Below are 21232 nucleotides of genomic sequence, written 5' to 3'. Positions count from 1 at the left end.
TGAGGAGTGGTGCGACTGGTTCACTCTCCTGCGCCCACACACCCAGTGTCTTCATACTGCAGACCCAAAATGATATTTAATTACCCACATCAATCTCAGCATTCGCTCTCTGTGTGCCACACACAGCCTTCACTTCCTCTCTGTCTCTCTGTTCCTAAATGTATTAAAATACTTATGCACTTCTTCACTGTTTATGCTCCTCCCTTCCCTCCCTCTCCCCTCTCTCTTTCCCCATCTATCTCTCCTCTCTCTCTCTCTCTCTCTCTCCCTATCCCTCTCTTCCCTGTCTCTCTCCCTATCCTCTCCCTCTCTCTATCCCTATCTCTCTCTTCCCTCTCTCCAAATATCTCTCCCTCTCCCTCTCCCTCTTTCTCTTTCTCTCTGTTATTGTTATTGCAATTCATCACAAATTAACATCTAACTTGCCCACAATCTGTTCTTAACTTTAAACATTTACAGCTTCTCAAGCAAGATGGTTTGTGTGAATTCTATACTATAATTCTATATGTTGATCTGGGTCCAACAATTAGGAATAAGCTGTACCCAGACATCTGGCCATCTTTTGAGTGTTCTACAGCCTTTTAAAAAGTGGACATGAGCCTTTTGGCTGTTCTTTCAGTAGAGTTCTACAACTTGTTCTGAGTCTCTCTATTATTCAGATTATGGTTTAATCTTGATATAAATTCTTCAACAAAAAAAAAAAACAATAGGTTACTATTTTATGAAAATATTGAAAGGAGGCTGAATATCAATTAAATTGATTCAGTGAAGGAGGGAAGAGGGTAAGGAAAGGGCACGAGATACGAAGAGACGTGCGGATATGACAGCATCAAATGACTAACAAACACATTTATTAATGTTGATGAAAGAAATAAAAGATGGAAGATGGTTAGCGTCTGTGGAGGTGACGAAGAATCAGGCCCAGAGACCTGGACGCAGTGAACCCTCCACACCTGCCTATGGGCAGCTCCAAATACCAGACTACTGTAGGTAACTTGTGAAGATTTAGAACTGGAAGACTGATTGAAAGTTTCCTAATAAAGTCATTTTTTTCAGGTGAAATGTAATATAATTATACATGTTTCGACTTAACTGATTTGTTTAAAATTTTAAACTGTATATCCTATGTGGTGCTACTTCACATAACCCACAACATAGGGGAATATAGCAAACCAGTCTATAGCTTTACACCAGGATAATCACATAATTCTCCATAAAAACTAACGAGACTTCTGTATTAGTTCATATTATACTCCAATGTTAAGTGATGTAATTCAGCTATATCCTGGGGTGCCTGAGGAAAGGCATCACAACACCAGTGAATTAGGAGAAGAACTATTACTTCATCTTCCTCTACAATCTCATATTTGTTTATGTGATAATTCCATCTTGCTTATTGCTGTTAAAAGCCCGTGAGATTTCCAGCAGTTTCGCTTTCATTAAGAGGAAACATTAAATAATGCTGCCTCTCCCCCCCCCACCCCCCACCATATGAAGCTGTACAACCCTAAGGTCCTGACTGAAGGTTGCACTTCAGTACAAGTCTACTCATGACTTCTAATGAGCCTGTTCTTCTGTTTAGTATGGCAGCATATTGTCATTTGGACCCACTACAAGTGAAGAATAAAGTAATACCTTATTCAATTTAGTTATTTTATAGTTATTTTGGTTATGCCATAATTAGTTATGCTAAAGTAATTTATTTATTTTAATCAGTCTTTCACATGTCAAATATTATGTATGTGAAATTCATTTTTTAAGAAATTTATACCACAAATTGGATCATTTGAGCTAATTTATTTTATTTCATCACATACATAAATAACATAAGCTTCATTTGCATGTGGCTGAGGTATGGTCATAAATGGCTGAGTTATGGTCATAAATGGCTGAGTTATGGTCGTAAATGACTAATTTAAATTCCTGGGGCATTTTTATTCCAAAGACGGGAAAAGGTCTATATCTGACTAAATACTGCCACCTGCTGTTGTACTGCGGTAGTTAACGTTGATGTTCATGTATTCTTTGACTTCAAGATTACTGACATTCTTTGGCTGGAATTTGTGTCATCAATATGCTAATTGGCCATGTGCAGTCAGTAGATATGCAGGACTAATGGAATTCTCACACAACTATACTTCCCTGTAAGTTCATCCTGACATTAATAAGCGATAACTGCATTGTGCATTGTAGTTAAAGATGTAGAGGCAACTGCAAACCTCATGTATTGCATATATACATAATATAGATAGATAGATAGATAGATAGATAGATAGATAGATAGATAGATAGATAGATAGACAGACAGACAGATAGTGTGTGTGTGTGTGTGTGTGTGTGTGTATGTGTGTGTGTGTGTGTGTGTGTGTGTGTGTGTGTGTGTGTGTGTGTGTGTGTGTGTGTGTGTGTGTGTGTGTGTGTGTGTGTGCGTGCGTTTGTGTGTATGTGTCTCTGTGTGTGCTAAAACATATACTGTACACTAACTAAACAGCAGGGTGACATTTTTTAAACATTTTAATAATACCACAGCTACTCTTGTTGCCCATATTAGTGTTACCCAATGGCTCATCTTTCAGCTCTCGGTAATTCTCAAGCTTTTCATGTTCCTTGTTCCTGATGTTGCTGTTGCTTGGAATTGCTATGTTTCTTTTTTTTGTCTAGATTGTCTCTTCTGCTATGTCTGGTTGGTTTTCCATTAGCATTGTATCAGTCTGTGTCTAGAAGTCCACAAGAACTTAGCTCAGTCATTCTCCACCAGCTTTTGGGGTGGATCCCACTTTGACCTTGGAATTTCCATTCCATACTAAACACAGATATTTCTGTACACTGTGCCATTCACTTATGGCCTTCCATGTCTGCTCTGCCTGCTAGCACCTTGTACCACACTATTATGTGCTAGATTGTCTCTGGGGCTTCTTTGCACAGCCTGCATCTGGGCTCCTGCCTGGTGTAGTAGATCCCAGCCTCTACTGATGTGAGCTTGCTCCTGGGCTGCCATGATTAGTGTCTCCATGCTGTCTTTCAATTCAGCCTTTTTCATGCATTGGTAGGATTTCTTCACATTAACTCCTTCCACTCTTTGCTGGTGGTACATACCATACGGGGTTTTATCCTCCCATCATGGTTCCTGCTCCTCCACATTCACATACAGCTCAGCGTTATGCTGACTGAGGTATTCACTAAGCACTTCATCACTTTTTACATCTCCTGGGTGTTCTGCTGGTTCTTGATTGTTTCATCCTGGTTGTTTCATCCTTTCAAACTGGCTTGTTGAAAATATGTCATAGATAATTCATTTAAATTGTATATCCTTCCAGAGCTGATGGCTTCTAGTGTGGTGCTAGTTCACATAACTCACAACATAGAGGAATATAGCAAACCATTCTATAGCTTTACACCAGGATAATCACACCAGGATAATCACAGCAGGATAATCCTGCACTCACTAGTCCTTGGCCAACCTCCTTCTGTTTATTGTACAGACTGTACTGGAGTGCTGTGATGAAACCCTCCCTGCATTGAGAGGAGATCCTTGTCATGGTGTCCGTGGTGATTCTATCTCCTCCTATGGCTTACTATGCCAGTAGAGTGTACATGCTGACAGATCAAATATTTTTCCTCTCAGGAAGACTTCTCAGGACTTGCTTCACTCTTTGCAGGTACTCGGCAGTAGCTGCTTTATTCTTTATGATTCCAAGGCTGTTGTAGCTGTGTTTCCTTCTAGTATGAACCCCTCAGTTGTAATTACCTTGTAACCATCCAACCGCACTCATCCAGTCCGTTGTCGTTACTGCATATCCTGCTGTCTCGTTCACCTCTGGCACATTGCTTGAATCCTTCATGTTATACGGCCTCAAGTATCCCAGCATCCGGGCTTTCTTGTAGTCAATCCAGGCAGTGCAAGTGTTGGTCTCTCTGGTCTTTCATTCTGTTTTAGGTGCATCTTTCTGCAGTTCAGATCACTGGCTAACTTCTCAGCATGCTGCCCTTATTGTGGTCTCCAACCTGGCTTTCTTGGGTCTTGGTTCCCAATTTCAGGGTGTGGGGGTGTTGATGATGCCCCCACTCTGACCTGTCATCCTGGCTCAGACTAGCATTCTGACTTGTTCACTTCGATCTGTGACAGGGGTTGCCACTTACAGATGTTGGAAACTGATACCAACAGGCCATGTATATTAACATTTGATAGCATACAAGATTAAAAGCTTCGATGACAAACCCAGTGCTTATAATGCAAGTCCTTTTCCCAGACCGGTTGTTGCACTTTGCACTTTTAGCGCCTCCACGTGGCAGTTCTGCAAAACAGCAAGAGCACAACGCTGCCTAATGCCATATGCTCTTTCCAGACTTCCAGTGACACATGCAATGATATTCAAGCCATTCTGTTCCTTGTTATATATAGATTTTTTTTTACATTGTATTTTTTTACAGTTATATTTTATGATGATGGATTTTATTACAAATAGTGTAGACTTAAAGGTGTACAAAACTTAAGACAAAATTGCTTCTACAAGCATAAAGTCAGTATTTAGTGTGACCTCCCTCTGGAACTAAGTACATCTTGAACTCTTTCGGGGAGACTGTCCTGACATTTTCTGAAGTAATCTTCTGGTACTGTTCCATTCAGAGTCCATTCCATTAAAGAGAGCCAGGGTCCTGCTACTGCTGAAGTGTAAGGGAAGGTCACACTGAAGCCTCCGTAGCCTAGACAAGCTGCTCCTTCTCATGTTTTATTTTCAGTTTTGTAATACTACATACAAATCTCTTCTATTTTCTGGTGAGATTCTAGTAAAAAGACAGAAAAAATAGAGAGCTGCTTCTCTGGAAACATTGCATACATGTTCATCACAACTTCGAACATCTCTACATCTCTTACAGTGCAGTGCAATAATTTGCCTCCTCATGCAGGAGTTGTCTGCTTTATTATCTGCCAGAGATTAAATCAGCTTTACACTGAAGAAACCAAGACAAGGTTTGCTGATCGATTTGTTGAACACCTTTAAGAATTAAGGATCTGTCATTTTCAGCTGAAAGGGATTTTAATGTTGACAATGTATTAATGGCATATCCGTTTGCATTGCCAGCTGTTCCTATGGCAGCAATGAAATTAGGAAATTCAAAGAAAAAGAACTGATCTACTCTTTCGACTTTAGAATCCCATGAATGAATGATGTTTCCGAATATAAACTGGTTCCTCCTCCTACAGATTCAGCAATACTTTGCTTGCATAACTGATGAAGGATCTCTGTCCGAAAGTTCCTGTCCTGCTGTAAACCTGTCATACTTCACTGCAGCTTTATCTAACTATCTTTTTTTCAACAATATGACAATTTGTATTAACTATAAATGTACTATAAGGTTTGACAAATGTCCCTCAAGTTGGAGAAAACCTATTTTTATCTTCATAGCAATGGCATACAAACAAATTTATACAAATATGTTAAAATGCTGTAGGCCTATAGGAGGAAAAGTATTAGACCTACATGTGTTTCACAATGGTTTGCTCCCGTGAACAAACAAATAAAATAACAATGACCATTGCACATCGTTACAACTACACCGGTTTTAAATGTTAGCTAGCCTATCTAAAGTGGTAACGATACACGTTTTTAAATGTGCTTTAATAACCGCTGTGACAACGTAATAAAAACTAAAATAAATAGAGTAGACCTGTCAAAAGAGCCCTAGTTGGAGAGTGGTCAAGTATGTCACACAAGCGGCGGAATTTGGTTGTGGAAACCATTTTTAATCAGCATATTTTCCCCATCCAAGGTCGTTTTTGCGGGAAATTATAAATTGCGTAAAATACACAGATAAAAATATGCTCTCATTTCAAGACAGCGTTGCATTAACGCAGAGCCCTGCGTAGACCTTACGATCTCCACTTCACGCGCTGCGCGTTTACCTGGTAGAAAATGACTTGAAGATTCGCGATTCTGCGCGCACGGACTCGAGCTCTGCGCGCGCCGAGCGCAGCACGAGCGCCGGAGAGCGCGGCTATTAAATGACGTCACGGCATCATGTCGACTGGCGATGTGCGCCATCTTGAAAAGAAATAAAATCACGGGCAGTCCCCGGTCGCGCCGATCCTCCCGTCAAATCCCGCTTCTCCCGACTCGCCTCACGCTACGTTTCACCCGTAACACGCACGCTCGGACTCGGAATAACCGACACCGACGCCGCGTGTAACCGTAGGGCGAAGAAATGGCAGGTGAGGCTGCGAAACTTTGTAGGCGGGGAGGGAGGCGCGGGGGGTTTGTGTGCGCCTCGTCCGCGCGGCCTACACGCAGCGCCGCACACGCGTATCCCGCCCGCCGCCTCGGCGTGCACACGGGGCGTTGCGGCTTCGGCTGTGCTCGGCCGCGCGGACGTTTGACGTGGTGGTGCTGGTGGTGCTCGTTAACCGCTGTTGTTGTTGGTGCGTTTGCAGGGGTCGGCGGAGGGAACGAGTTCCAGTGGTCTTTCTCCCAGGTGAAGGGAGCCATAGACGAGGATGTGGCGGAAGGTAATGTGTGTGTGTGTGTGGGGTGATTGGGCTCCGTTACATATGTGTCGGGGCTGGGGGGGTAAATGAATGATGTGATTTAGCACGTTAGCCTGGCCGGCTAGCTGCACGTCGCTCGCGCGGGTGGTTTAGCATGTAGCGGCTCGGCAGAACCGAGTGGACCGTCTCCCCGTCCGGCGGACTCGGGTCTCTCTAGCTGCTGGGTGGGTCGCTAAGCTAGTTGGCCCTCTCGTATTTAGCGAGGACTCGGTCTGTTGTAACACGGCCGACGTTACATGTCTTAAGATAACCTGTCCGACTCGTTGGGCCGGTGTTCCTCAGGCCCCTCGGCTCGTCCAGCCCCGCCAGAGAGACTCCGGCCCAGTGTGTCCGGGCCCAGTGTGTCCTAACCGCTTCAATGTCGTTCAGCTGAAGTTCCTGAAAGCGTTAAATTGTTGTGAGACGATAAACGTCGCACACGGTTGTTGGCTAAAATGTGGAAGATGTTGCCTGTGTGTGCGGAGTCTGTGCGTGTTTCATAGCCCTACACTGTGCGTAACACCACTGGATGTAATGTCATTTAGCGCATACTTACTGTACTCGTGTCCACTGTGGATAACACATTCTTATTAAGCTCGCCCCAGAGTTATACTTCAGTGTTGAATTATACTTCAGTGTTGAACTAGTCTTTTTTTTTTCTATAGGGTGATGGTTTGACTGGGACCCATTCATAACCCCAGGCTTTGTGCAGTAAGAATGTGTAACAGTGCATAGGTTGCTTTGACAATTGACTCAGTCTCCCCCCCCCCCCCCCCCCCCCCCCCACACCCCCTTTTTGTGCACTGTATGGCCATTTCAGCGAGCCATTGTTGACATGTGTGGGTCCGCTATTGAACTTGCAATGAAAAGTGTTAAACATTTATTGTGTCTCGCTGTAAGGTCTTGAGTAACAGGGCCCGGCACAGTAACACCCAGTAATGTAACTTATGTCAGTTTTGCTTTCAAATGAAGGTAAAACATGGATATGCCATAGACCTGTTGCCCAGACAACGTTCGGCTGACACCTGTTTGGTTCAAATTATTGATCCTCATGATTTTTCATTTAAAATACAAGGAGGTTGTTTAATATGGCATCATGTACAAATGCTAGTGTTGTGAAAGTTGTGTTAAGCAGAAGGGCAGAGAATGAGTGAGCTGATTTGAGAGTGGGAGCAGATCCAGTGGTGTTTCCTGCTGGGTATTGATGAGGTGGGCGGATGTGTAGAGGTGATATCATCCATGCAGCTCTGTGAGGCCGCTCCTGCTGTTTTGTGTGTGTTTGTGTGTGTGTGTGAAGACCTCTATCATGTCTAAGGTTTGCAGGCCTCCTGACCCATGTGGCTCTGTGCAGAGTGCTTGGTGTAGATGGCAGAAGCTGCAGCTCCCTGTGGGATTCTAGTTTGATTTCCTGCTCTAGCTAGTCTCCCAAGCTGCTTGTTCTCAGAAATGTCAGTGTATTTTGAAAATATTTTTATTACGTTTGGCATAGTGATTATCGTGGGTATAGCATACAGCGTGAGTTAACTGTTTTCTGTTCAGTATGTCATTTTCGGTTTTTGGTCCGTGGTTTGGCAGCTCCACTCTCTTAACACCTGTGAGGTCAGGACGGGGTCTAGACGTGAACTGCAGTCTGTTTTCAGTCTGTATGTTTCATGCTTCTGCTGGTGCTGGATAGAGTCTGACTGTACTACATGGTTTAGTCTTGTTCATGTTCATGGTGGCCTTTCGGTGATAATAACCTGTCATAGAAAGCGTCAGAATAAAAACAGTAATGTCGCCCAAGTTTGTAGATACATTATTACACTAGTGAACAAAAGGGTGATTCTAGATGAAGAATATAATGAAGAACAAATGAAGAATATAATCTGTTTGGAGAATTTGACACATTTTTGTGTAGTTGACATATATATTCTCTAACTTTTAACAACTGTGTAAATTGGCTATTTGGTGTTTGTTGGGTAAATTAATTGCAGTTTAATGGAATCTAGAGTTCTGAATAACTCTGGCATAATTCCTAAGATCCATTATTTCTTTTTTATCGTTTTTGCTAGTCTAATCCAATTTCTTTCAGTTGGTCTCTGGTGCCTAATGTTTTTAATCTGTGTTTCAACTCTTTCATGTCTTGTTCTCAGACTTGCCCACCAGGTTTTGGTCTACATTTTCCTAAGCATTCTTCAAAAAAATGATATACATATTTTGGCCAGTGAAGACTGGATATGTGTGAACTGCAGCCTGCAGATCAGACCTGGTTATCTGATTAGTAAAGAATTATATCCTGTGCCAAGTCTGTTCTGATTGGCCTTGACAGAGTGAAGTGTAGCTGTCTTTCAGAAGGTTTCCCTCTCCTCTGTGTGGTTTTGGGTCGTTTGGGCTCTTGGTGTTGGTCTGTTCCTGGGTGGGCGTTGCCTTGAGACAACAGGAAACGGCTACACCTGTGGTGCTTTTTGACCGTGCACTGCTGTTTCGTAAGTGGCAAGGTGCCGGAGTGGAACGTTCTCCACATGAGAGAAGGGACCATTAATCGTGTCTGATTTAATTGGGAGTCCTGTTGTGTTATAAAAGTGGCCGGTTTTTCTAAATTCTTGAATTTGTCCACAACGCTGAAGTTGAACTGAGCTGTTCATGGCGGACGAATTGTCACCCCCGAGGTGAATTTCTGCGGTCCCGCCCTTCTGAGAACAGGGATGCAGCCCTGTGGCTTGTGCTGACTAGTTGCCGGTATGTAGACAACGTACAGACACACGCACTGATTGAGCTCTGCGCTTTTCAACATACACTGCATGTGTGCACTGATGGGGTCCTCTGCCCCCTTCTCTCAATCCCCCCCCCCTTCCGTCTTTCCTCTCCCTCTACTTCCCTATCCCTCTCTCTCCCTCAGTCTATCTCCTCCCCTTTCTCTCCCTGTGTGAGCAGCTATATTTGTAGCCTCGGTGATCCTAGCGTCATGTGGCTACTGCTCACTGTGCATCGCAGTAAGGCTTCTCTCGTCTCACGCGGGGTTCTTCTCTCGTCTCACGCGGGGTTCCAGCATGGCCGAGCTGCTTGCCCCTCGTCTGCTCCCAGCAGGCACCGCACCTCTGGTCCTGCTGCCTCACCTCCTCCCGGGCACCTAAATCTCCCCCCGCTGACCGCCAGAGCCGTCCCCCCGGCTAGAATGGCCTGCCCCCTGCTCCAAGATGGGTACGTTGCCGCTTCTCTCGCCGGGGTGCTGCTGTTTTTCCCCCTTTCTCTCATGGGGGATGATCTTTCGTAATAACCTCTCGGTGTGGGACGGGTGATGTAATGCGCCGGTGACCCTTGATGGCTGCAGCGATCCCACGCCACTGCGGGTCGTTTGTCGTCGCCATGACGGCGCTCCTACAGTAGCCATGTGCTGGCTCCCGTCGCCACTGCTGTTGTCGTAGCTGCCGTTTCCTGCTGATGTTGCGTTACTGCAGTGCTCCTTGTCTTCGAGTCTTTGCTTTGCCCCCACTGCTCCTCTTCTCCAGGCTGAGGAATGTGCTGAAATGGCAGAGGGAGGAAGAGCGGGGTGATGTAACGACTCCGGTGCATCCGTAATCGCTTACTCATCTCGTTTAACGAGCTCTCCGAGACTGGGCTCGGCACGCCAGCCGATCCCGCCCAAAAGCGTCCGCTGCATGGGACGGCAGCGGGAGCGACGGCGACGTGCTTTTCTAGAGCGTTCCATCAAAGCCCTGAGCCACCCTGCAGACCGTTGGCGCGCTAGCATGGCACCGTCCCGCTCTCCAGCATGGGTACGTGCGTGCTCGTCCTCCTCGCTGTCTGCTGACTCAGCGTTCTGGGACAGGGGTCCGAGTAGTGGATGAGTGGATGTTTGCGCCTCCCGCACAGCGTGCGTTCACGGGGGAGGCGGGAGCAGCGGCTATCCGACCTCACGGGAGATGCGGAACTGCTCTGGGCATTACCCCATCTCTGCTCCAAGTGTCTCGGGGGATTAACGCTTCACACTCTGAGCTGCTGTCCATCTGTGGGAGTCATGGGATATGTATCGCAAGTATTATATCTTTGAACACGCAGCATGTAATTCCTTCTGCCTGCTTACCGCTGTAGGGAGTTAAGCTGTTCTGCTGTGCTCATGTAGTGCAATAGTTTTTACTCTTACATGTGTTTGTTGGACATGTTGAAGTACATTTAAGAAAATCACTTGGCGAGCTTGATTTGTTTCTGAGCTTTGGAGTAAGTGCTCGGATGCAGAGCAGTGTGGGTTCAGTGTGGGCTGAGAACGACTCTCGTCGGCTGTACTGAACAAAGCACACGACTGTGAGCCCGTAGACAGGAAGCGCGCTACTCCGTACCTCTGGGAACGTGCTGAGGAACAGGGGAACATGCAGCCGCCGTGACTGAAGTGAAAGTGGGGAGGCGGGGCTTAAATGGGGAAATGGGCGTGGTTGCAGAGTTCACTGGCGATCACTTTCCACTCTTGATATTGGGTTTCATGGATGACAGGAATGCCGTGATGCCCACCCAACCATGGGACGGGTCCGAACATTCGGAACACACACACGGTATGTTACGTGCAGGATGGGTTGATCTCTCGCCTGCCGTGAAGTTCCTCGCCATTGTGTGTGAACACACACTGCGGGCAGCTTCCCCTTCTCTCGTTAGCCTGTGTGAAGCGAACACATGCGAGTACTGAACGTGTTTTCTGGACGTGCGGTTCTCTTTGTGTTCTGGCATCCTGATTTGTCATGTAAACACGCAACAGGGTTAGATCGCGTGGCGTGGGGTGAGGATGTGGGAGAAGTGTGTGTGTGTGTGTGTGTGTGTGTGTGTGTGTGTGTGTGTGTGTGTGTGTACCACATACGCAGGCTTCTGTTCCAACTTCAAAGTTCTTTCCTCCGTCATTAAAGTCACTGACTACAGTGTTTTTAGAATTTTCTTTTGTGCAACATTCATTTAGGCTAAATAAGACAAAGTATTTGTAGACAAAGTAAATATTGCATTACATTGTCATATAAATCGGATGAATGTCATCATTGTGGCCCTGCAGTATCATTGATGTAGTCTAGTTGTTGATGTAGCACTAGCATGCGAGGAGACGTCTACAACACTGCTCCATCCGTCTGGGTTGGGGGTTTTCCCCCCATAGTGCTGATTGGCAGCAGGTGATATTAGGTTTGTTAATGACAGAGTTGCAGTGTGTTAATTTACCTCAGGGCTTAATGTTCTGTCATACACACCAGACCTGTGCCAACTCGGGCCACAGCATCCCTCATGATCACTGGCAGACACTATTTATCAGTATCCTGCTTCTTCATAGTGTGGCATTCGTGTTAATTTAGCCGTGTGTTCAATGTGCAAAGATAGTCTTTGTTTTGTGATTCTTTTGGGAAAGTCTGCCTGGCCACCTAACCCTGATGGGCACTTTGCTGACTTACTTTGTGGCATTGGTGGGCTTTTGGATGTTGGACAAAGTGTGCAATGTGCAAACGTGTGCAGTGCATGTTGCCACTCTGTAGGGGGCGTGCTTCTCCACAAGGCCTGTATCTTCACTGTTGATATCCACTCTCCCACCAATACTGCTTCTGCACCTGAACTGATTAATGTGTAATTGACATTAACCAGTAACTTTGGTTAGCATGCATGGCCTTAGTCAGCGTGTCTTCTCCCAAGTATTGTGTTGTAAACATCTCCTGCTACAGTAGGTGCAGGTCTCAGTTAACATGGGTGCATGTCCAGCCTCAGGAGTAGTGAGATGTTTGCTTTACCTTGTTCATGCCGCCTTAAGCCTGCTTTATACCTCCGGACACGGACGAATTTCGTCCGTCCGTACCAAACGTAGCCTCCGTAGGGGGCCACTATACCTCTTTCCGTTTCCAACGTTGTTATGATTTTTTTAAATACATCCTCTAGAGGGCAGTATAGTCAAATTTCCGGCACCAGCGCACCAGCAATCTCCTCCCAGCTGTTTTTGCATCGCTGTTTATCGCGATGACCTGGCACCGTAGCAGAATGTAGCCTCTAACCAACTCGCAAAAGTTCTCTTCTAACTCGAGCGTCATTTTTTAAAGTCCAGTACTCTTCTTCATTGATTTTCCCGAATTGGTGTACGCCCGATGCTTCTGACTCTCTACTGCCCCCTGATTTGCGGTTTATATTGCTCCGTTACTACGGATTCGTAAGCGCTCTGGCAACGGACCCACTGACGGATGAAACGACCTCCGGAACCGGACGAAAGGGTCCGTATCCGTAATTACCGTAGGGTGTGAATGGGCCTTAAATTGTGTTTTTGAAAGGGGGGGGTGTGTGGTGTGGGTGTGTGTGACCAATGTTCATAGCCTGATGTAGGCTTGTCACGATACTAAGAATTACAACTTCGATACGATACTTAAAAAATATTGAAATTCGATACCATTTTCGATACCAAAATCAGATACTGTGCTAATTTCCGTTTTAAAGCCTTTTTATTTTTTTTATAAACAAACAAATGAATGTTGCTTTGTGTTTAAAAATGCTTGAAAGTGTAACTTCATTTCACAACAAATAGCTGTCTGACTGATCAGTTCACTTATATGACGTTAACAAATACGAGCCTCTTGTAATTCCAGGACGAAACATGAGAGAACGTGAAGACGTTAAGATTGGGCGTTTTGAAAATAAACAACCATTAAATAATGTGATGATAAAGCGAATAATTTAGAGTATATGTATAAATATTTAACTTATCCCAATTCTGGCTTTTCAGTGGACGTCTTTTGAACGTCTGACGAAGTGTTTTTGCTCGTGCTGGGAAATATTGAAATGGACCTTGAAAGTGACATGTGTTTGAATTCCACAAGGTGTATGAACCCTGCAAACATGACTTTGTTCATCGCGCTGAAGCGCGGCGCACGCAAGGTTGTGCACCTCTCGAATTTTGTAACTTTGCGCGTGCCGCGCCTCAGCGCAATGAACAAAGTCATGTTTGCAGGGTTCATACACCTTTATAAGGTGGATGTAACATGCAAGAACTAGGACACAGATGCTGCTGAGAGTCAGATTTATTGGTAGGAGTAGGAGTTTCCTCCCGTCTCCTAACCTGATCGACGATTTCATTTACATTAACACTCGGAGCTTCAGACAACGAAATACTGCGAATGCAATGGTAAAACTCCTTGAGTGAACAATAGTACACAGACTAGTTACCCAACACCTCTCAGACACGACAAGGAATACAAAAATATGAACGAGTTATTACACAAACAGTAAACAAACAAACGCATTCAAAAAGGACAATACAATAAACCGGACTAATGCAAAACAGACCTGGCGAAATCAACTAACATCACTAACGAACCATCATGAAACAATAACGCGTTGACTCGGAGTACAAAACCAAACAAAACCATAAGATGATCTGCGAAACAACTCGAAACAAATCTAATCGAAAGGACCAAACGCTGAACATACAATGATCAAAGTTAAACACCAAGGGCAGATCCAATAACAAACACGGGGAACAGAACATACAACTCTCGCAACATTCAGCAATGAATACCAGAAATTGACTTACAAGGAAAGACTGGGCACACGGGAATATAAACCAAACACATCAAGGAGTTAAACATAAACAGCTGATCAGAACTAATAATGGGCGGCGAGATCAAGGGGCGTGACAGGAGAACGCTACGGAGATTCAACTAAAAAACATAACTAAGGGAAACACGAAGGTTGGGGCGTTACAGTGGAATTCCAGCACTTGTACCAATATTTCCGAGCACGTTAAACTTAAGTTATATATTTATACATATACTCAATGATTCGAAATATTGCGCTTTTTACCACATTATTTAATGGTTGTTTATTTTCAAAACGCCCAATCTTAACGTCTTCACGTTCTCTCATGTTTCGTCCTGGAATTACAAGAGGCTCGTATTTGTTAACGTAATGCAAGTGAACTATTCAGTCAGACAGATATTTGTTGTGAAACAAAGTAGTTACAATTTCAAGCATTTTAAAGTACTCTAGCCTACATTCCAGCACCTTCAAACCTGAAACACAAAGCAGCATTAAAATTTGTCAGGTAAGTGTTCATTCCCCTGTTGTTGAGGGGTGTCTCTTTTATACTACCACATATAGTTTCGGACAACACTGCAAAGTGGAAAGTATAAACGCCTCCACCGCTCGCAGAGTTTCGTGCGAGGTGGCCGGAGTCGAGTGCTATGGTCACTCAACCAGGCTTTAGCGCCCTTCGTTGAAATGTTCCAAAAGCACCGCTTGCAAACTGGCTTGTTCGTGTCCTTCGGTTTTCCATCTGTATCTGCTTCGAATCCAACAGCACTGCATTTGCTTTAGCTGCCATTTTAGCATTACAAACTGTCCTGTGCATTACGGAAGCTTGGGTGGCTCAAACGAAAGCGCATTTTATGTAAAAATAATCGATACTTAAGAGAAACGAGTATTGTACCGTTTCAGAATGTTCAGTATCGATACATATCGATATATCGAGTTTTATTTCTTTTTATTTTATTTATTTATTTATTTTTTTTTGACAACACTAGCCTGATGTGTAGTTTAATGTGTAGTTTGTGTTGAAGATTGTGGGGGCATGGTTACCTTGCAGGAGCATTATAGTTCTGTAACTATAGGGCAGTCATGGCCTGGTGGTTAGGGAACTATTCTTGTGACCGCAGGGTCGTGGGTTCTATTCCCAGACCTGAGGCCATGTCTGAGGTGCCCCTGAGCAAGGCCCTTAACCCTCAATTGCTCACTTGTATAAAAATGTAAGTCGCTCTAAATAAGGGCGTCTGCCAAATGCCGTAAATGTAACTGAATCCAGTTACCTTTGATTCACCTGGTTGGCAAAACGGTTTCCACAGGCAGGACTGGAAAGCCGTCGTGTTGATCTGGAGCTCATCTGAAACCACCCGCTTTATTGTTGAATTACTGTTTCAATGTCTCTGGCCCCTGCAGTTAAGGTGATTGGTAACCAACATAATTTCCTGTGTTTGCATGTGCGTCTTTATGTTCCAGCGGACATTATCTCAACGGTTGAGTTTAACTACTCAGGAGAACTGCTGGCTACTGGAGACAAAGGAGGAAGAGTTGTCATATTTCAGCGAGAACAAGAGGTAGGTTACACCGGGAGAAACGAACGCCCGGCAGGCGTGTGGCTCCCTCTGGAACAGTCAACAGCACGGCCCTCTCAGTCATCTCTGTCCGTGGGGCCGGGCAAACTCGACTGGAGATGGAGAGACTGACTGGCGGCTGGAGTTTGACTTTTGTCACAACGTGTTTTCAAAATGAGTAAAAGAACCTTCCGTCTTCCCTCCAGAGTAAAAACCGCCTGCTCTCACGAGGAGAGTACAACGTGTACAGCACCTTCCAGAGTCATGAACCGGAATTTGATTATTTGAAAAGTTTAGAAATTGAAGAGAAAATCAATAAGATCAGATGGCTCCCCCAACAGAACGCAGCCCACTTCCTGCTCTCCACAAACGGTAAGAATTGTTTGTTTGTTTTTCTTGTTTATTTTGGTGAAGGTGGTATAACAAATGTGTATCTAATCTTAAATCAGTTTGTGTTTGTGTGAGCGAGAACAAGCCTTGGTCAATTCCTTCCTGAAGCTCCCCCTGTGTGTGGGGCCCAAGGTGCCATGTCCTTACGCTGTTATGTTTCTCTGTTTCGTTCTGGAAAAGATAAAACCATCAAGCTGTGGAAGATCAGTGAACGAGACAAACGAGCCGAGGGCTACAATCTGAAGGATGAAGACGGCCGTCTGCGGGACCCGTTCAGGATCACCACGCTCAGGGCAAGTCTGGCATTTCCCCTGCTTCCTGCCTCCGGCCTCGGTTCGGAGGCAGAACGGGAACTCTTGTCCAGAGACAATAGGCATCGTGGCCCAGTGACGCTGCACGACGAAGCAGCTCAAGGACTGTCGCTCTATCCTCTGTGTGTTCAAGGCTAATGCAGCCAGTTCCTGTTTGAGAGTTCAAAGTTCAGTTAGAGAACTGGCTACGTTCAACATAGACGGAAGTCTTTAGGATGCCTTTTGTCACACCCTTATAATAACCATTTTGCTCTATGCTGAGATACAAGAAAACGAAATGTTGCCTCTCGTTTGGACCCCTTTGATTAAGGACCATTGTTTGTTTGTTTGTTTGTTTTTGCCCCTCCCTCTCCAGGTGCCTGTGCTGATGCCAATGGACCTGATGGTAGAGGCCAGTCCACGAAGAATATTTGCGAATGCACACACATACCACATCAACTCCATCTCAGTAAATAGCGATCATGAAACGTACCTTTCTGCAGATGACCTAAGAATAAACCTATGGCACTTAGAAATCACAGATAGAAGTTTTAGTATCCTTTCATTGATCATGTGTGTTTTGTTAATCATTTGCTTGGACATATGGAGGGGGAGGGTGTTAAATAAATAAAAAAAACTTTGCACGTCTTGCGGTGTCAATCATTTGGGGACGGTTGGTCTGGTAAACAAGCCCCTCCCCCAGCCCTGCTCTGCTCTCTGTACATCCTGTTTCTTTCCTTTACTGCACCCCTCCCTCCCTCAGATATTGTAGATATAAAGCCTGCCAACATGGAGGAGCTGACGGAGGTGATCACGGCTGCAGAGTGCCACCCCCACCAGTGCAACGTGTTCGTGTACAGTAGCAGCAAGGGCACCATCCGTCTGTGTGACATGCGGGCGGCGGCTCTCTGCGATAGACATAGCAAATGTAAGCAGCGCACTCTCCTCCGTCCTGGACAGCACCATCCTGCTATGTTTTTTTTTTTTTTTTTTTTTTATGTTTTTTATTTTTAGGAAATGTTTTTGGTCTTTAATTTTCATAGTGTTTTCCTAAGGGGACCGGTGTTGGTCTGCAGTAGAAGAGTGTGCGTATCGGTTAAGAGCCTAGAACGGCTGCTGGGCTGCTCTACTGCCCTTTAACACTGCATTTGTAATGTGGTCAGAGCAGTTATTTTTGACATATTTAGTGGGACAGAATGCTGGACGCATATTATTTTTGGCATAAAGACATCAAACTTTCCATTTGAACTCTTAAGGACAAAAAAACTGCCTCGTCCTCTGTTTATTCTGTCTGTCCCCGTTGTGTCAGGACCAGGATCTTGAAATGACACATTCACTTTAGTTTTTAAAGTGAAGTGTTTTTTTTGCTGTTTGGTTTGTTGGTTTGTTTCTTTCCGCTGTCTAAAATTGTACTCCTCATGCTGCATCCCTTGGGGAAAACTTTTAAATCAATGTAAAAATGTAATACATTTTTCAGACATAATCTTTCATTGTTGATCTCCTTCATCCAGTCCAGGATCAGCTTTGGATGTTTGAGGGCTCATGTGAACCTGATCTTCACCATTTTTACAAAAATCGCCATCAACTTACTGTTTGCATGCCTTTTACTAGTACTTGCAAGATTCACAGGTTAGGAAGTGTTTCTAAGATTATAAAGCTGTTCTCTGCTCTTCCACAAAAGTTTTTGAAGAACCAGAAGATCCAAGCAGCCGGTCGTTCTTCTCGGAAATCATCTCCTCCATATCCGACGTCAAGTTCAGCCACAGCGGTCGATACATGATGACTCGGGATTATCTCTCCGTAAAGGTGTGGGACCTCAACATGGAGAATCGGCCAGTAGAGACCTATCAGGTACTGCTCCAATCGCACGTACTTCTAGAGTCTCTTAAAAGTCTATAGCAGGGTTCCTGTGGACAGGCTAGGTCTGGAAATCTAGAAGAGTCTGTCTAGAGCAGAGGATTTCAGTCCAGTCCTCCAAGACCCCCAGTATGCCTTCCCAAGCAGCCAGGGTTTACTAGGATAAACTGCATAAGGAAACGGAGAACATGCCAGGAACCTGGTTCTAATGGAGTTGCGAGTCTACTCCAGTGTTGACAGTAGACACGAGTCTCATCCAGCATCCTGTTTGCAGGTTCATGAGTACCTACGCAGCAAGCTGTGTTCACTGTACGAGAACGACTGCATTTTTGACAAATTCGAGTGCTGCTGGAATGGATCCGACAGGTACAGGGGTCGCCGAACGCACCTCTACGCATCGCGTACACACTCGCACACACGCTGACCTTCTGAGCAGTGAGGTTCGTTTTGTTGATAGAGTGGTCTAAGGGTTGTGCATCTATATGCATCCTTTGACGGTCTTGTGTGTTTAATAGATAGTAATGAGTATGGTCAGTGTCACATGACCTGTCCTGTCTACTCATCTCCACCCCGCTCCTCCTGTTCCGCAGTGCCATTATGACGGGCTCCTACAACAACTTCTTCAGGATGTTCGACAGGAACACGCGCCGGGACATCACACTGGAGGCGTCCCGCGAGAACAGCAAACCGCGCGCCATGCTGAAACCTCGCAAGGTGTGTGCCGGGGGTAAGAGGAAGAAGGACGAGATCAGCGTGGACAGCTTGGACTTCAATAAGAAGATCCTCCACACCGCCTGGCACCCCAAAGAGAACATCATAGCAGTGGCTGCCACCAACAACCTGTATATATTCCAGGACAAAATTAACTAAGGAAAATGTGTATGGGGAGGAGGAAAAAAAAGAGAATCAAAAAATAAACATCCCCACCTTATCCCCCCCCTGGCGCAGGACGGAGGACACGCGAAACATCTACTCTCCATAGCCTAGCCCTTACGTCGGAGAGAGCAGCTGCAGTCCTGGTGTCCTACCTGACGCACTGAACGATGCCTTCGCCTGTTTGTCATTCGTAACTGAGGGAAATAAGAGACCACGCATTCGTTTTACTAATGCCTCACCGTGTGGGTATAGTCAGGCCCCCCAGCCCCTCCCACAACACTCCCATGCCCTATCGGAAACCAGGAAAAGGCCAACATGTGCATCCTTATCTAGGTCACACACCCCCTCCCCTCCAAGCACCGCCGAGCAGAATCGACAAACAGCACTCAACACGGAGGCCAAATCAACTTCTCAGCACTGTTTTTTTTTTTTTTTCTTAAGTTCCAGCCTCTTTCAAGTCTGAGCCTTAGTTTTTGCTCTTTGTCGACCTGTAATATGTAGAGTACCATACACCTCCCCGTCGGGACCAGCCGCTGGTCTCTGGGCCCCGTCGGAATCAGCCGCTGGTCTCTACTGGAAAACCAGGCCTTTCAGAAACATGACGTCCTTATCGATGTGTCAACATTCCTCTCTGGTCTCATTCATGGGTCCAGGTGTTTTATCTTTAAGCACTTAATGCAGGTCTCCATTTTGGTCAGTGGATTTTTTTATATTATCATTATAATTATTATAATTATTATTATTATTTCTCAAACATAGTAACATCTACTCACTGACTGTGTCTCTATATAACTACACCGTCTGGTGTCAACCACTTAATAAAAGTAACAAAACTACAAAGAGAAGCGTTTTTACATTACGAGCAGGATGGGTTTAGTTTTGTATGGGTTTTGTTTTGGGTTTTCTTTTCTCATTTCCCCTCCCTGTGTTCTGTATCTGCATGTCTTCTGCAATATGTGGATTTGGCGCGCCAGTGATGAAATGTGAAGTCATCCTGCTGATGTCTTTCCAGCTACTTGGAGAGCTCCACCCACACGGTGCTCCCCCCCGCATTCTCCTGTTTGCAGTCAGCGTGCTTAAAGGTTGGTGTTTAGCACAGCAGCCTGTTCCTGAGTGAAGCACGCTGTCCTGCCGTCGATCCTACACGGATGGTGCGTGCAGGTCTACCAAGGGTTCCAGCTACCCCGGGCGGGGCGTGCTCTTCTGAGGTGACCTGCAGCGCTGTGCTGGACAGGTGACCTGCAGCGCTGTGCTGGACAGGTGAGGGCGGCGAGGAGACTGATCCCTGGGTGGAAATGTCTCTGTGAAGCTGGTTAGAAGGCGATTCTCAGTATAGTACTACTTGAAGCTGCAGTTACACTGTGCAATTAAAGACATTTAGCCATTTTTAAATGTCAGTATTGCCATTGACTCTGAGGTTCATCTTTGGAATTCTGTTTTTAAAAAGGGATGCTGCAGCCATCTCTGTATGACTATAGGGAGAATCCCATAATGGTTCTCCATAGTAACCATAAATATTAAATGGTATCAATACCCTCAGCCCAGCGTTTATTTCCCCGAGAATCCTCTTTCCCACCCACGATGCATTATTTTCACTCCATTGTTGCGTATATTTGCTGCTACAATACATGTGGCTTCGTATGTGGACACTAAAACAACTGGGGGACAGTGCTGAGAAACGCAGAACGCTCACGGGGAATAAACCCGCCAGACCCATGGAAGCAGAGTCGAGTACCTCTTTTAAAACATAGCTGGCTTTTCTCCATTTGAATTTAGGAATTGTGTGGCCCGTGCGCTGATCTTGAGGTGTTTCCGCACAGAAGCTCAACAAGCGAGCAAAACTGTAATTGTGCGTTAAAACTGATCCTGAGCAGTTGTCGGGGCACGAGTTTAGCAGAGACGGGAGACAGGGCACGGGTTTAGCAGACAAGGGACACCGTTTGTGTGCTGCTCGATTTTGGCAGGCAGCAACAAAATGTGATAAAAAAAAATCACAAAAGTAACTTAACAGTTAAAAAGTACAAAGTTGTATAGTTTAATTGTGATTCTCTATAAATTGGGGAACAGACAGGTCAATGGACGTACTCTCTGACCACGTTCCTTGTTAAATAATGATGCTAACATTGTGGAAGTGTACACTTGTTTGATTATTTTTGACCAAAGTTAAATAAATTTTAATTGTGTTCACCTGAGTTTGGGACGCTGTTCGCAACTTACTTAGCCTCACA

General features: G+C 45.1%; 1 protein-coding gene across 2 annotated transcripts; it reads left to right on the top strand.

Moving 5' to 3' along the window:
- The first annotated feature begins 6026 nt into the window (after positions 1-6026).
- Positions 6027-21196, top strand: ppp2r2d (protein phosphatase 2, regulatory subunit B, delta). Of its 2 annotated transcripts, XM_076999429.1 has the most exons (10): positions 6027-6211; positions 6431-6505; positions 15497-15594; positions 15798-15963; positions 16162-16274; positions 16648-16825; positions 17035-17199; positions 17953-18122; positions 18403-18494; positions 18719-21196. In XM_076999429.1, the coding sequence occupies exons 1-10, from the start codon at positions 6205-6207 to the stop codon at positions 18996-18998; spliced, it is 1344 nt and encodes a 447-aa protein (XP_076855544.1). In that variant the 5' UTR covers positions 6027-6204; the 3' UTR covers positions 18999-21196. The 2 variants fall into 2 exon arrangements, with proteins under 2 accessions (XP_076855544.1, XP_076855545.1); XM_076999430.1 differs by lacking the exons at positions 6027-6211; positions 6431-6505 and adding an exon at positions 9480-9703.
- The last annotated feature ends 36 nt before the right edge of the window (positions 21197-21232 follow it).

This window comes from Brachyhypopomus gauderio, chromosome 3, assembly GCF_052324685.1.
Source record: "Brachyhypopomus gauderio isolate BG-103 chromosome 3, BGAUD_0.2, whole genome shotgun sequence".
Taxonomy (NCBI): domain Eukaryota; kingdom Metazoa; phylum Chordata; class Actinopteri; order Gymnotiformes; family Hypopomidae; genus Brachyhypopomus; species Brachyhypopomus gauderio.
The sequence above is the reverse complement of the archived record's forward strand: the minus strand, read 5'-3'. Positions and strand labels throughout refer to the sequence as shown.

Excerpts from the sequence above, each read along its gene's own strand:
- ppp2r2d (XM_076999429.1), top strand. Across the intron at positions 18,123-18,402 it reads GGCCAGTAGAGACCTATCAG|GTTCATGAGTACCTACGCAG; the intron begins GTACTGCTCCAA and ends TCCTGTTTGCAG. Across the intron at positions 18,495-18,718 it reads TGCTGGAATGGATCCGACAG|TGCCATTATGACGGGCTCCT; the intron begins GTACAGGGGTCG and ends CCTGTTCCGCAG.